The 15,673-nt window shown below is 38.8% G+C and overlaps 2 protein-coding genes across 2 annotated transcripts; both read right to left on the bottom strand.

The window, feature by feature from the left end:
• Positions 1-1,415: 1,415 nt before the first annotated feature.
• On the bottom strand, positions 1,416-4,544 carry LOC308082167 (cyclin-dependent kinase inhibitor 1-like). The gene is made up of 3 exons (XM_080423831.1): positions 4,439-4,544; positions 3,285-3,729; positions 1,416-2,857 (listed from the first exon to the last, which is right to left on the bottom strand). Exons 1-3 carry the CDS (start codon positions 4,439-4,441, stop codon positions 2,796-2,798), a joined length of 510 nt encoding a protein of 169 aa, XP_080279957.1. The 5' UTR covers positions 4,442-4,544; the 3' UTR covers positions 1,416-2,795.
• A 5,443-nt stretch (positions 4,545-9,987) lies between these two features.
• On the bottom strand, positions 9,988-13,124 carry LOC308082708 (cyclin-dependent kinase inhibitor 1-like). Its single transcript, XM_080424672.1, has 3 exons — positions 12,929-13,124; positions 11,697-12,030; positions 9,988-11,584 (listed from the first exon to the last, which is right to left on the bottom strand). Exons 2-3 carry the CDS (start codon positions 12,019-12,021, stop codon positions 11,376-11,378), a joined length of 534 nt encoding a protein of 177 aa, XP_080280798.1. The 5' UTR covers positions 12,022-12,030; positions 12,929-13,124; the 3' UTR covers positions 9,988-11,375.
• Positions 13,125-15,673: the final 2,549 nt, after the last annotated feature.

Raw genomic sequence — 15,673 nt, 5'->3', positions numbered from 1 at the left:
TACTTTGGTTAAAATAAGTGTTAAATAGCTCTATATTCTGATAGTACTCATTGCTATAGTGTTTGTTCAGTAAAAGGAGTCTCCCATGTCTCTCCAGCTTTTTATTAAACAGAAAATGCATATTCAGTGCTCCCTCCTGATTGGTTTAATTTTGTGACCTACCTGAAAATGTACTATATTCTGTAAAGAGCTGGAGAGACCCCTGTGACCGAACAAACGCTCTGTATCAATGATTACTATCAGAATATAGTTCTTTAACCTTTTTAATAAAAAAATTATATCACTTACCATACCTTAAAATTAACACTGTATACTTTAGCCACATTATTAGTAGTCCCGTGTCGCCTCTCACAATTTTCAAATGAGATTGTGGAATAAGTGTCAACACTTTTAGAGTGTAAATCGTAACAGACTACAACTTTGTTATTGTAAAACTAAATGTAAAAAACGTATAAAGGGCATCTTCTCCTACAACCCGGGGAAGACTGCCCCTGCCAGGTTAAGCCAACCACCAGGAGCATTTTGCCTCTCAATAATAAAAAATAATCAGACAATTAACTTTATGTTGCTCTTAGTTTAAATGCAACATAACACATACAGAAATTATTTTTATTGTTTTTAGAACAGTTTTATTCATGGAAATTAATTTAGAATTTATGGGCCTAGGACTAATACAATCGGAGAGTTTATAAACATGCTGTTACATACAGTACCTGCTACACTTTTTTATTTATGATTAAAAAAGCATGCAAGTGTGAACAAATTATTAAAATGGTGTGAAAGTTTTGATTATTTTCTGTATATTCAAATCAATTAAACCAATATTTATAATATCTTAACCAATAACTTTATTAAACTATTTATTAAAATATAATTTTGATGAGAACAAGCTAAAAGGTTACAGTTGCTTAGGCTACACCAGTGAATAATTCAAGCTAGCTAGTTAGTGCTATTCAGCAAGTTAATATTGCTATGGGGGTGAGTCTTACCCATAGAGTTAGGTCTTACCCCTCATCCTCTTACACTTTCACATGAAAAAATAATATTTGTTATTTTTGTTCAAACTAATGTATAATAATGTACCTTAGTTGGAAGGATAAACCCTTTGAGATGGATACTCTCGTTTTAGAGGGGGTCCTTATTGCCCTCCACACGATTCTCATATTAACAGTAAAACAAGTTTCTCTATCAAATCATGGATGTTATTGCTTGAATCTAGTTACCATCATGGCATACCATACCCCTAGATGATCAATTATTGAAATGTAATAAATAGCACAATACATTGCGTACAAATTAAGTGAATCAGAGAAAGCGGATCAGAGACCCAATGACAACAGACGTAAACAAATATAACTGTGATCAGGTAATAAAATGTACACAAGAACATACATTTTTAACCTTTAATTGGATTTTTTATTATCAAATAAACACAACTAAATAACCACAAGGCATATTTCACAATAAATAAGTACATATTTTTGCATTTGTATATTTTACCATAAAACACGACCTAGGACCTGCATGTGGACAAGCATATATAAACAAAAGTGCATTCGTTATAGGGGTAATGTTGCTAATTGTGTTTTTTAAATTGTATTTGGGCTGTGAGCATTTCAAAGCTATAAGAAGGATTTAGCATTACAGTGATCTTCATAGACACCCATTGATATTACCCATAGCAGCAGGATTTGCCATCGTAGACATTACTATCAAAGACAAATATCCTATATATCCTAGAGGCACGAGGACATTTTGTGTGCTCAATTGCACCACTCCTCCAACAGAAAACAAATAAAGTATTCAGCTTATAGCTCAAACAAAATATAGCAATATGTTTCATACGGTTGTTCTTTAACGAATGTTCAAGCCCCTTGGTTATTTTGGGTGCCCAGAACGCACCACTTGACAGCTTTATGTGCAATACTGCTTTGCTACTTAACTATGTGCAATACTGCTTTACTACTTAACTATGTGCAATATTGCTTTGCTACTTAACAGTGCTGCATTATACTCTATACTGACAAATCTTTGTATCTAAAAAGAAAGTTGAATATTGCTTTGAAGAGTTCACAAGACCTTGACCAATTCAGTTTAAGATATAAAAGGACACACTTGAACGGCTTTTTTTTTTTAAAACAAAGGAAGCAATGAAATCATTCCTAATAAAGATAGAAAAAAATGAAAAAAGGAAAGAAACAAAACCATTATTAAATCTCACAATATGAGTCGAATGGTCCTGCACCCGCTTTACCATTTCCAGCCGTTATGTACTTATGTACTACTAACAATTCAATGATTTGTATAGTAGATGTGCAAGTTCAATAGAGCCCAATAAGAAGTTGCCTGCTGCTTCATTCTAGTATTCAAGTTTCTATGAAGACAAAGAGGAAGAAATGTGATTGTTTATACAGTATTGTGGAATGTGGGGTGGACCCAACCATGTTTGGTTCCCTGTTTGTCCTTGATACATACAGAGAAAACCCACTGATACCACTTAAATGTTTTCAAATTTCATGTGCCCGTCTTACCACTGGCAAAACACCAACCATCATAGAGTGAATACTGTACAATGATTATCCTTACATAAACAATGACGTGTACAGTGTAGATGAGGTTACTCCTGTTTTCCCATTGATTTTAGACCAGTCATTGATTATGTTCAAGATCTCCTTTATGAGCGAATAGGCAGTCTTTGCATTATCTGGTTTGTTTCCCCCGAGTGAAGTAGTGTAAACTTGTTGTGGTTCACTTGGACTCTAAGCAATTTACTGTAGTATCAAATTGCAGCAAAACTACAGCCCTGACTTGCGTGGCATCGGATTCTCAACCGCTCTTCTCTTGGCCGGATAGAAATCTGTTGAGATAAAGAAAATAAAAGAAAATGAATATTAGCACCAGAATGCAATCATACAATCTTCAACTCAAAGTAAATCTACCTGCAATTTCGGTCACAAGTTTAGTTTAGTTTATTCATTAGCACATTGTAATATAAAATAGAAAAAATACATATCAAAAGAAAACAAGTTATTGTGCATGAAGAGGTCATTAGATAGCATACATTAAAAGTTCAATAAGAACAATACAAAAGAAAACTGCACAAAAGAAAAAAAGACAACACATCAGCACTAAATCATATGGACTAGACTACAGTGAGGAAGAAATTGGATATATTTTTTTAGATGTTTCTAAAATATTGGCAAGGATAGTGATGACTTAAGTGATGCGTTTAGAGAGCTCCACAACTGAGGGCCTCTAAAATCAATCACTATGTAAACACTAACCTGTAATCTTGGTCTGCTTCCTCTTGAGCTTGCCACTCTCTTCTTCTTGTTCTTTCTCTGACGTTTCCTCCAGGTTCTGATTGTTGAAAACACATCTTTGAGGCGTACGTAGGATGTTCTCCTTCTGACTTTCTGAGCGAGAATTCACTGCTACTTCTACAACTCTCTGTCCTTTCAGATGTCCCTGGCCGAGTGTACAAGATAGGTCGAGGAGTGGCACTTTGGCTGAAATGCTCTCCCACTGGAAGTCACCCCCATCAAGGGGCTTCTCTGAGACAAAGTCAAAGCCCCAGCGTCTTGAGGCATCCTCTAGGTCTTTGCGCAGGGCAGCCTGGTACTCCAGTTGGAGTTGCTCTCGATCCACGGGACCAAACAGGTTCCTTTTGACAGGGCCGTTGTTCCCCAGTGACCTTAAGATTTGCTTGTGAGAAGCCATCGTTTTACACTACATGAGACAAAAAGGAGATCCAAGAACACAGGTTAGTTGGCAAAGTCAGACCCCTGTGTTCCTATACACAGGGGTCTTCAACAAGGGGTCCGGGACCCCTAGGGGGTCCTCAGAGTTACTACAGGGGGCCCCGGCCACCAAATCTTTGTGTGATAGGATATTAAACCCTAGCATCCCTATTCTGAGGAGAACTTTAGCCAAAAATAGCAGATCTACAACGGCTCTCTGTGCGAGGCGTTGTGAGCTTGTAGATCGGCTATTTTCGGCAAAGAGGTTTGGTGTAGAGGGAAAAAAGCAGACTAAGTACAGATTCAAAGGTCAAATCTACTCAGTATTGAGGGTTTAAGCAGTTAAATGTCTGAAAATACACATTAACATGAATCTAACACAGGATGACAGTGCTGTCAAACAAGTCTATGAAGCTATTTTATGAAATCTATGAAAAGGTTTAATCTGTAACTCAATTTTATACAATATAGTGGGGGGTCCTTGACCTGAAAAACCTTGAAGACCCCTGTCCTAGACAAACAGAGTATATTAAAGATGGACATAACATTTAATTATTTCACATAATTTGTTGTACATAATCACAACTAAAATACATATCACCAGACACCCGAAGTTGTAAGGTAAAGGGATAGTCATATATTTTTTAGATTAAACATTCCCAGTTAAGTTGTCAAAATACAAAACAAGTCAAACTTACCATTGTCCAAGTCTATCTAACTTATCCTTAATACTACTGCATCCCACACTGGTCTGACAACATTAGATAGTGATATGGTCAGGCTCAGGCTGCAGGCAGCTCTTTTTAAAGCCTGGGCCACACGCCCATTCACTGGTACATGCCCGGACATAATCTCTACTTCTACATGTAGAGACAAGTCCTGAACAGGACGGTTTACTCATTGCACATAGAAATATGACCACTAGGAGACAGTGTCAAACTATTTGTCGTTTCCATGTTTTAACAGACTGACTGGCTGTCAGTGGTGGAAAGTGACTAAGTACATTTACTCAAGTACTTTATTTTGAGGTATTTTTTACTTTAATGGAGTATTTCCAAATTTCTGTACTTTTACTTCTACTCCACTACATCTCAGAGGCACATATTGTACTTTTTACTCCACTATAGTTATTTGAAAACTTTGTAGTTACTAGTTACTTTGTAGATTATTACAAAACATACATTAACCCTTTGGCTTTTTGAAAATAGACAATCTACAAGCTCACAATGCGTGGCGATGTGACGCTTTGTGAGCTTGTAGATCTGCTTTCAAAAGATTCTTATACATTTTATATATGTGAAAACTTGTGAAATGGGACATTCTGCATAATGAGTACTTTCTACTTTTGGTACTTTAAGTACATTTTGATGCCAATACTTTTGTACTTTTACTCAAGTACATTTTTAATTCCGGACTTCTACTTGTAACAGAGTATTTCTACATTGCAGTATAGCAACTTTTACTTAAGCAAAAAAAAATGTGAGTACTTCTTCCACCACTGCTGGCTGTCATGGAAAAAGAAAGTCCAACAAAGCTCATTCTGGTATTCAAGTTTCTATGAGGACAAAGAGGCAGACATGTGATTGTTTATACAGTATTGTGGAATGTGGGGGTGGACCCACCCATGCATGTTCAGGTCCCTGTTAGAGTCACTGATGATACCACGTAAATGTTTTCAAATTTCACGTGCCCATTCACTGGTACATGTCCGGACATAATCTCTACTACATGTAAAGACAAATCCTGAACAGGATGTTTTACTCATTGTCTCCGCCAGGCCGAAAGGCATGGCGAGAGAGTATGTTTTACCCCCTGTCCGTCCGTACGTCCGTCCGTCCGTCCGTCCGTGTGTCCGTCCTGTCCGTCCGTTAGCAGCTAATCTCTGGCACCGTTGGCCCGGCCGCTGCGAAACTGTGCACGCACACTCCCTGGATGCCAACTCAGAACCTCTGGCCCAAATTTTTCAGATTGGCCGTTTATAGCGCCACCAGGAGGCCGATATGTGCAAAACACATTTATTGATACTACTCCTACAGATTTTGTCCAAACATCACACAAATCGGTACACAGTATCTCTATAGTCATGTGATCAACACGGATTTCTCCAATTTCCCATATTCCATCCTGATTGCCTAAGATTGGCTTCCAAAGTTTGCAGGATTGTTCCGTTTTGAACAAAATGCCTCAAATCATGAACGCAGCTTGCGATTTCCGTGAAATTTCACACGCACATTTCTATTAGGCCGACGAAGAAATGCCACCCTTTTCACATTGGCCTGTTATAGCGCCACCAGCAGGTCTAATTCTGCAAACATATTTTTGGAACAAAATGCCTCAAATCATGCAGTGTCCGATTGCAGTGAAAAGCCCTTGAACAAATGGCACCCTTTTCACATTGGCCTATTATAGCGCCACCAGGAGGCCACAATAACGTACCTGACCTGGCGGAGACCTGTGCTCCGAGGAGCACTTTTTCTAGTTGCACATATGACCACTAGGAGACAGTGTCAAACTATTTGTCGTTTCCATGTTTCTAATACACTCACTGGCTGTCCTGGAAAAATAAATGTCATCCTAAATGAGTTTAATTCTAAAGCGGATTACACACCAACTGAAAGGACTTTTAAAAAGTGTCACATTTTGTTGTGGTTTGTTTTATTCTGATAATCAACAGCTGTTATAACTTCTGTCTAATGTGTCAGGCAAATAATGGAATAACAATCAAAAGTAGATTTTTTTAATTCATCATTACTTTACCTATTTGTCTCATAAAATGTCTTAAAGTAGAAGAAAAACAAAGATATGATCTGGATGAGTTCCTCTCAAAGCTATTTCCACCTCTATCTGCTGAAATCACCTGACATGGCTGTGTATACACTGCAGGATAGGGTTGGACTGAAGGACAAACTCCCTTGAGGAATGAATAGTCATAATACAGAAATCTTGTCATGGCTACACCCATGAATGACTAAGGTGTTTTACTATAAATTCATTTATTCAGTGCTTATTTGACGATGCAAAGTTTGTGTTAAATGAAATAAATGTTCAAGACAAAGTGATAAGCAAGTTTTTACATTTGTAAAATAATATTTATAATATTTTAGTTTAGAATAATTTTATAAGTATTGCATTGTTTAACATAGTGAATATTCCCAGTTCTAGAATTTAAAAAAGTAAGGAACTATATCTAAAGTAGTTCATGATTTGGTGACTTGGTGTAGCAAAAATTTTATTTGCATAAATATATATTTTTGTTCTGAGGCATTGTGAGAAAAAAAAGGCAATTTGAAAGAACTTATCACGATGTCAATGGCATGACATGAGGTCTTGTCAGAGTCTACATCATAGAACGGGGGAGGAAAAGGAGGAGAAATTCAAACATATGGCGTGAGACACCACGGTTCAACTGAGTGAGTGCCCTCCCATTTATTACTGCACTCCATGTGAGTCTGGAACTCGTGTCCATGCATCCAGCCCAAGGTAAAATGGGCTGCCACTTGGTCTATCATAAAAAAAGGCATGGGTTTCCGAGGCTAGGTCTATCATAACCTTTACCTAAATGGTCACGCCTCCTTGACACACAAAAACTAGATAAACTGGATATGGGTCATATCAGAGTTTAGGTCATAGAAGGGGGCAGGCATTAGGCAAAGCAAAATTCTAGCATAATGGCAGGAGACACCATGGTTCACTGTGTCAAGACACCTCCCATTTACTACAACACTCCATGTGAGTTTGGAACTCGTGTGAGGCATCCAGCCTAACGGTAAACGGTTTGTCAGCCTGTCACTGGCCTACTATTATAGGCTACACCTCACCTCCTTGACTGGCACAAAAACAAAGACAAAAGTTCATCAAGCATTCTCATAAGTTTCCGGTGATAAACGAATGAGAAACCACAAAAACACAAGCAAGCCCCATAAGCTGCTACATAGCTAACATTCAAACTAGTAGAGGCTATCAGTTATTTAATCATTTAATGTCTGTCAGAGTCAGACAATGCTGATCTTTGCACAGTTTGCTTTATAACTTTTTGCGTAACTTTTATCATACCTCTATGCTTTTATCCTATAGGCTTTTATCGTGTTTGAATTAAGTCCTGTCAGAGTCTACGTCATAGAAGGGGGCAGGCATAGCAAGCGAAATTCAAACATCTGGTGGGAGACAACAACACGGTTCACTGGGTCAAGACCCTCCCATTTACTACAACACTTCACGTGAGTTTGGAACTCGTGTGAGGCCTCCAGCCTAAAAGTAGGATAAACGGGCTGCCTGGCTGTCAGCCTGTCACTGGTCTTCCATAGCTACACACAAGGGCGTAGCACCAAATTCTGGGCCCTGGGGACAAAGATTCACTGTGGGCCCCCCTATGATTTTTTTTCTTTAAAAAAGACAAAAGAATATGTTGGTTGTTTTTTTGTTGGTCCCCCTTACCTGGGGCCCTAGTAACCAGGGTTGCATTGCTCATGGGACGGCCTTACACGCCGTGCAGGAACCTATTTGACCAGGAGCACGCGCAGGCACACGCATAGATTTAAAACAACTTTAAATTCACACCTCAACAAAGTTTACAAAGTCTCCCGACTCATACCAGGTGGATTAACATAGGAATGAGCCTAGATGCATATCAATTGTCCATTGTGTGACCTGTAGTGTAGGTGTTAAGCGACGTGCACGTCAAGTCATTAAAATAGAGTGCAACCACGTTCCAATTCAGCATTGCAACACTGCTAGTAACTCAGTCCCACTACACCCCCCTCCCCTCTGTGACGCCCCACACATATTATTGTACACCTCACCTCCTTGACTGGCACAAAAACACACAAAAACTAGACAAAAGTTCATCAAGCATTCTCATAAGTTTACGGTTATAAACGAATGAGAAACCGCAAAAACACAAGCAAGCCCCATAAACTGGACCTATGGGTCGTAACCTCACTGTGTGTAGGCTACTACATAGCAAACACAACTCTCATATCAAACTAGAAGGCTACTAGTTATTTAATAATTTAATGTCTGTCAGATTCAGAGTCAGACAACAATGCTGATCTTCACACAGTATATGCGGAAGTTTTAAATTGTCAAACAGTGAATCTTCCCTATTTTAGACTTCCTATATGAAATAGCAAGGGTCTATATAGGTTACAGATTTGTTGTAACATTGTGTACAGTAGGCTAAATGTTATTTTTGTTTTCAGGCATCGCGAGAAAAAATATTAACGCTGAGTAACTTTTATCACGTTTGAATGAAGTCCTGTCATAGAAGGGGGCAGGCAAAATTCAAGACACCACGGTTCACTGGGTCAAGACCCTCCCTTTTACTACAACACTCCATGTGAGTTTGGAACTCGTGTGAGGCATCCAGCCTAATGGTAAATGGGCTGTCAGCCTGTCACTGGTCTGATATATAGCTACACTTGTTATTATACACCTCACCTCCTTGACTGGTAAAACATAAAAACCTGACCAAAGTTCATCAAGAAAAACAACGTCTACTTTTAAGCCTGATAAACACAGTAGCCTATGAGTCAAAACCACACTGAATGCTTGGGAAAACGTCAGTCATATCAAACTGGAGACAATGTTCTAGTTATTTGTGTTACGATAATTTAATGCCACTTACCCACAGCCTTATAACTCAAACAACTGGCTATCCTATGTGTTGTTTAACAGTAGGCAAGGGTATAAATGTAGCCCATACAGAGTTATAGGCTACAATAAGTGAATTCAAAACAGTGGAAAAATGCCTGTAAAATCGTTAGTTCATATTATTGTTTTTGACTTAAAATCAAGTCAAGTCCTTGAATTAAAAACACTTCAGTGAGTGACTGTCTAAGTCACTCACTGTGAAAGCCAAACAAAAGTCAAAAGTCAAAATATGCAACTAAATCCAAATCAATCAAACACAAGTTTGCTACTTTGCTTCCATTTCTTCAAGTCTTCTCACAAGAATACTAGTGTTGGACTTTTGATTTGTTTTTTGCTTTATTTAGATATAATAGGATAGTAGGACAGGATAGAGAAGGACATGTCCACAGGTCTCTACTGGAATTAAATAATGGATGTTATTGCTTAAATAGTTATCATGGCATGCCCCTAGATGAGCAATTATTGAAATTGACTAAATAACACCTTTGCATATATAAATTAAGCAAATCAGATAAAGCGGATCAGAGACTGAATGACAACAGCAATTTGACAACAGACATTTGTGAACAATGTGATCAGGTAATAATGTACACAAGAACATTTTATTGGAATTTTGAATTATATTGGCAATTAAACAACTAAATAACCACAAGGCATATTTCACAATAAATGAGAACATATTTTTTTATTTGTATATTTTGCCATAAAACACTATCTAGGACCCATGTGCACACATGTGCACAGCACAAGCATCTATACACAGAAGTGAATTCATTATGGGGTAGTGCAGAAGTAGTTTTTCTTATTGTATTTGGGGCTGTGAGCATTTCAAAGCTATCAGAAAGATTTAGCATTATAGCGATCTTCATAGACACCCATTGACATTACCCATAGCAGCAGGATTTGCCATCATAGACATTACTATCAGGGACAAATATCCTATTTAGTTTTGAGGCAGATACGAGGACACTTTTGTGTGCTCAATTGCACCACTCCTCCAATAGAAAAATAATAAAGTATTCAGCTTACAGCTCAAACAAAACATAGCAATATGTTTCATACGGTTGTTCTTTAAGGAATGTTCAAGCCCCTTGGTTATATTGGATGGCCAAAACGCACCACTTGACAGCTTTATGACAGCAATACTGCTTTGCTACTTAACAGTGCTGCATTAGACTCTATAGATAAATCTTTGTATATATATATATAAAACAAGTTGAATATTGCTTTGAAGAATTCACAAGATCATGTGTTGTACTCAAATCTCTCTCATGCTATCCTTGTCAAAGTCTTGACAGAGCATTGTGGCAGTCTGCTATAGGGAAAGTGGAGGCACTTCTGTCATTTATCTTCACACAAAGCAACTGCATGTATTTCAGTACTCTACACAGTTTCAGAGTATGTGTTCATATATGGCACACAATTCAGACACACTTTGGACATAAACGGCTTGTAAAAAAACTAAGGAAGCAATACAATTATTCCTTACCCTCATGATAAACATAATGCAAAAACATAACAAACAAAAACATTATTAAATCTCACAACATGAGTCGAATGGTCTTGCACCCTCTTTACCATTTTCAGCCGTTATGTACTTACTGTACGTACTGTATGTACTAACAATTCAATGGTTTGGTACAGTAGATGTGCAAGTCCAATGGAGCTCAATAAGAAGTGGCTGCTTCATTCTAGTATTCAAGTTTCTATGAAGACAACGAGGCAGATATGTGATTGTTTACACAGTATTGTGGAATGTGGGGTGTGGGGTGGCCCCACCCCCATGTTCAGGGGTGGGCCCGGTGGGCCCACCCACCCCCATACTCAGTTCGGTTCCCTGTTGGTCCTGAATACATACAGGGAAAACTCACTGATACCACTTAAATATTTTCATTATTTCATAGAATGAATACAGTACAATGATTATCCTTACATAAACAATGAAGTGTAGAGTCTGTTTTCCCATTCTTTATGTTCAAGATCTCCTTATGAGCGAATATATACAGTAGGCACTAGGCAGTCTTTGCATAATCTGGTTGTTTCCCCCGAGTGAAGTCGTTTGTTGTGGTTCACTTGGACTCTAGGCATTTTACTGCGCGGCATCCGATTCTCATCCACTCTTCTCTTGGCCTGATTCTCATCCACTCTTCTCTTGGCCTGATTCTCATCCACTCTTCTCTTGGCCTGATAGAAATCTGTTGAGATAAAGAACATTGAAGGGCTGTAGTTAGCACTAGAATGCAAACATACAATCTTCAACTAAAAGCAAATCTACCTGCAAATTCCGTCACTATTTTAAACACTAACCTGTAATATTGGTCTGCTTCCTCTTGAGCTTGCCATTCTCGTCTTGTTCTCTCTCTGGCGTTTTCTCCATGTTCTGATGGTTGAAAACACATCTTTGAGGCGCACGTAGGATGCTCTCCCACTGGAAGTCACCCCCATCAAGGGGCTTCTTTGAGAAAAAGTCAAAGCCCCAGCGTCTTGAGGCATCCTCTAGGTCTTTGCGCAGGGCAGCCTGGTAATCCAGTTGGAGTTGCTCTCGATCCACGGGGCCAAAGGGACCAAACAGGGTCCTTTTGATAGGGCCGTTGTTCCCCAATGACCTTAGGATTCGCTTGTGAGAAGCCATCGTTTTACACTACATGAGACAAAAGGAGATTCAAGAACACGGGTTAGTTGGCAAAGTCAGACAGATGTTCCTACACTAACAGAGTATATTAAAGATGGACATAACATTGAATTATTTTACATAAATTGTTGTACGTAATCAAAAATAAATATCACCAGACACCAGAATTTGTAAAGTAAAGGTATAGTCATATAATTTTGAAATTAAAAAAGTTAAGTTAAGTTTTCAAAATACAAAACAAAGTCAAATTTGTCCAAATATCTAACTTTTCAGGCTACATATCTCACACTGACTTGAGGTCTATGCAGAATCTAGGTCATAGAACAGGGAGGGATTAGGCCTCAAATTCAAGCATATGGCGGGAGACACCAAGGTTAGACTGAGTGTGTGCCCCTCCCATTTATTACTGCACTTAACATCCAGCCTAACGAAAAATGGGTCATGCCTTTTAAAGTTTTAGTTTATAAACGAATGAAAAACCACAAAAACAAGGCAGCCCCATAAACTGGACCTGGTCATAACCACACTGTAGGCTAGCTAAACATAACTCTTCAAAACATCAGTGATATCAAACTAGAGGCTACTATAATGATTTAATGTCTGTCGGAGTTGGAAAATGCTGATCTTCGTACAGTTTGCGGAAATGTTCGAGTGAAAAATCTTTATAAATGTTTAATATAATAATTAGGCCTATAATATTTTAGTTTTGGGCAAATGTTTAATTGTGAAACAGTGAATATTCCCTATTTTATGTGAAATAGCAAGAGACTATATAGGTTACAGATTTGGTGTAACATTTGATGAGTGTAAATGTTATTTTACAGACATAGGCTGCAATAAGGCAATTCAAAACAGTGGAGAAATGCCTTTAAAATCGTTAGTTCATATTATAGTTTTTTTTACTTACACAACAGTCCAATGGAAGTCAAGTCCTTCTGTGAATGAATTAAAAACACAGCAGGGAGTGACAGTCTGTAGATCACTTCTCAAAAAACGTTGTGTAGTAGGCTAGCTAAATAAAAAGCCAAACAAAGTAAAAAGTGAAAATATGTAACTAAATCCAAATCAATCAAACTCAAGTTTTCTTGGCTGCTTTGCTTGATTATTTCTCCAAGTCTGGCTGGCTGCTAGAGTGGGACTTTTATGAACTTTGGTGGGTGGGCGTGGAAGATCGTCTCTCCTCCCGTCCTATGCAAAGCTGATGTAATGACCTACTTTTAGCCGGTTGGCCCAGTAAATACATGAACCCTGCTCACGTAACAGTACCCCTATGGAGAGGAAATTCCAGTCCTGGGCCCTCTATGGTCCAACCCTGCATGGTATGTGAAGTCTGACTATCAGCGCTTGTTAGAGCATTGGTTCTAAAAGTGGGGTCCAGGGACCCCCAGGGGTCCTTGAGGGAGTTCCAGGGGGTCCCCAGCTAAATGAGGGATAGTTAGGAACTAAATGGACCCTTGTGGGCATGTAACTCTGAGAGTGTACAAATGAAACCAAATGGAACCTAATGGGTCCATTTGGTTCCATTTGTACACTCTCAGAGTTAAATTAACATTGATTTTACAATATAAATTGGGGTCCTAGAGATAGAAATGTCATTAAATGGAGGTCCGTAGCCTAATGCATGTCAAGCTGGGGGTCCTTGAAATTAAAATGGTTGAGAATCACTGCTATAGAGCTGTAAAAATCTTCTCTTATGGGGGTCCCTGGCATATCTTTTCAAATGGGGGTCTGCAGGCTAATAAGTGTCAATTTGGGGGTCCTTGACATGAAAAGGTTTGAGAACCACTGCGTTAGAGACAGTTGAGTCGAATGTGTGAGTGTGTGTGTGTGTGTGTGTGTGTGTGTGTGTGTGTGTGTGTGTGTGTGCGTGTGTGTACATATTTAGGCTATATATTTAAAAAAAATGATTTTTGTTTTGTCTATAAATGTGTAATAAAACAATTATAATATATATATATATTTTTTTTAATTTTTAGTTTAATTAAGAAACAGTGAATATTCTCTATTTTAGACAGTTAGACTTCCTATATGAAATAGCAAGAGAAAATATAGGTCACAGACTTGGTGTAACATTTGATTTGATGAGTGTAAAATGTCTATTGTAAATGTCTATATTTGAAAGAAAAAATTACTTTGAGTAACTTTTATCATAGCTCTCTGCTTTTTTTTCACATTTGAATCATGGCTCTGGTTTGAATTAAGTCCCGTCAGAGTCTACGTCATAGAAGGGGGCAGGCAAAGCAGGCGAAATTCAAGCATATGGCGGGAGCATAGGGCGGGAGACGCCACAGTTCACTGAGTCTCTCTCATTATACAATGCTCCATGTGTTGTATAACACTCCAACACTCCAATGAAACATTATACAACACTCCATGTGTTGTATAACACAGTTTGGAACTTGTGAGGCATCCAGCCTAATGGTAAACGGTTTGTCAGCCTGTGTCACTAGTCTGCCATATAGCTAGCTACACACTAGCCTCGATCTCCAGGCTTTTATTGCTTAGTTTTGCTAAAAAATAAAAGCCTGGCCCAACTATAGCCTGTACTGGGTATGAGGAAGTGTTTCATTTCCCAACCAACCAGAGTGCAGTGGGCGTCGCTCGTAATGTTGTGTTAACGGGGCGGGGGTTGACGGACAGATCGGTGAACCAATGGGATCAGGCGCCGTCTCTCGCCGGCTCTATACACACGCCCCTTTATACACGAAATCAGGAGGGTTGCAGCAGGCTAGCTACACACACACACACACACACACACACAGTGGTGGCAGTGGCTCAGTAGGTAGAGTGGCCGCCTTGAAATCGGAAGGTTCTCCTCCTTCCGAAAGTGTCCTTGAGCAACACACATAACCCCTAATTTCTCCCCATGAGCAGGTTAGTGGCTTGCACGGTTTCCCCCACTGTGAGAGTGAATGTATGTGAATGAGAGAATGTATTGCACACTGTAAAGTGCTTTGGAGAATATAGAAATGCACCGTTACCATTTTCATATGCGTATGCAGCAGACATACCCAGGATGTTGTGGAACACCACCACAGGCCTACAGGCTGTCATTCGCTTGCAGGTGTGTCGTTGCTGTCGGGCAGACACCAGCTAACTCCATTATTGAGCTTTTTAATTTTTGTTCATAAATCAGTGCTATTGAACACTCTTTACATCTGTGTGTTGGTTAACCCATTGAGACCTGAAGCCGATTCTACATGTCTCCTAAATCTCAACAGTTTTCTGAAAAACCTATGTTTTTATATCAGTGGTGCTCAATCTTTTTCATGTCAAGGACCCCCAAAATTATATGAATTTGGCCGCGGACCCCCATAAAAATATCTTGTTCCAGGGACCCCCAGAAGCAAAGATTTGAGTTAAAAATGTTTGCTTTAAAAATATATATATTGAAAGATTTGCACACATTTTCACGATTTTTCAAAAATAGCAGATCTACAAGCTCGTAGCGCGGCACTCGGTGCCGCGCTATGAGCTTGTATATCTGCTATTTTTGAATAGCCCAAAGTGTAAAACAATGCTTTTTAGCTCAAATCTAAAAATGGCACAGTTCCAGGTCTTAATGGGTTAAACAAATATTGAACCAATGAAAAGTATTAAAAAGCGTTTGTGACAAAACCAGCTAACTTCATTGGATCCTCAAACTTTCTGC

This window comes from Gymnoscopelus braueri, assembly GCF_963280865.1.
Source record: "Gymnoscopelus braueri genome assembly, chromosome: 3".
NCBI lineage: Eukaryota > Metazoa > Chordata > Actinopteri > Myctophiformes > Myctophidae > Gymnoscopelus > Gymnoscopelus braueri.
The sequence above is the reverse complement of the archived record's forward strand: the minus strand, read 5'-3'. Positions and strand labels throughout refer to the sequence as shown.

Coding starts and splice junctions, on each gene's coding strand:
- LOC308082167 (XM_080423831.1), bottom strand. Junction 2,858..3,284: donor GAAGCAGACCAAGATTACAG/GTTAGTGTTTAC, acceptor TTATCTCAACAG/ATTTCTATCCGGCCAAGAGA.
- LOC308082708 (XM_080424672.1), bottom strand. CDS start 12,021: ATGGCTTCTCACAAGCGAATCCTAAGGTCATTGGGGAACAACGGCCCT. Junction 11,585..11,696: donor GAAGCAGACCAATATTACAG/GTTAGTGTTTAA, acceptor TTATCTCAACAG/ATTTCTATCAGGCCAAGAGA.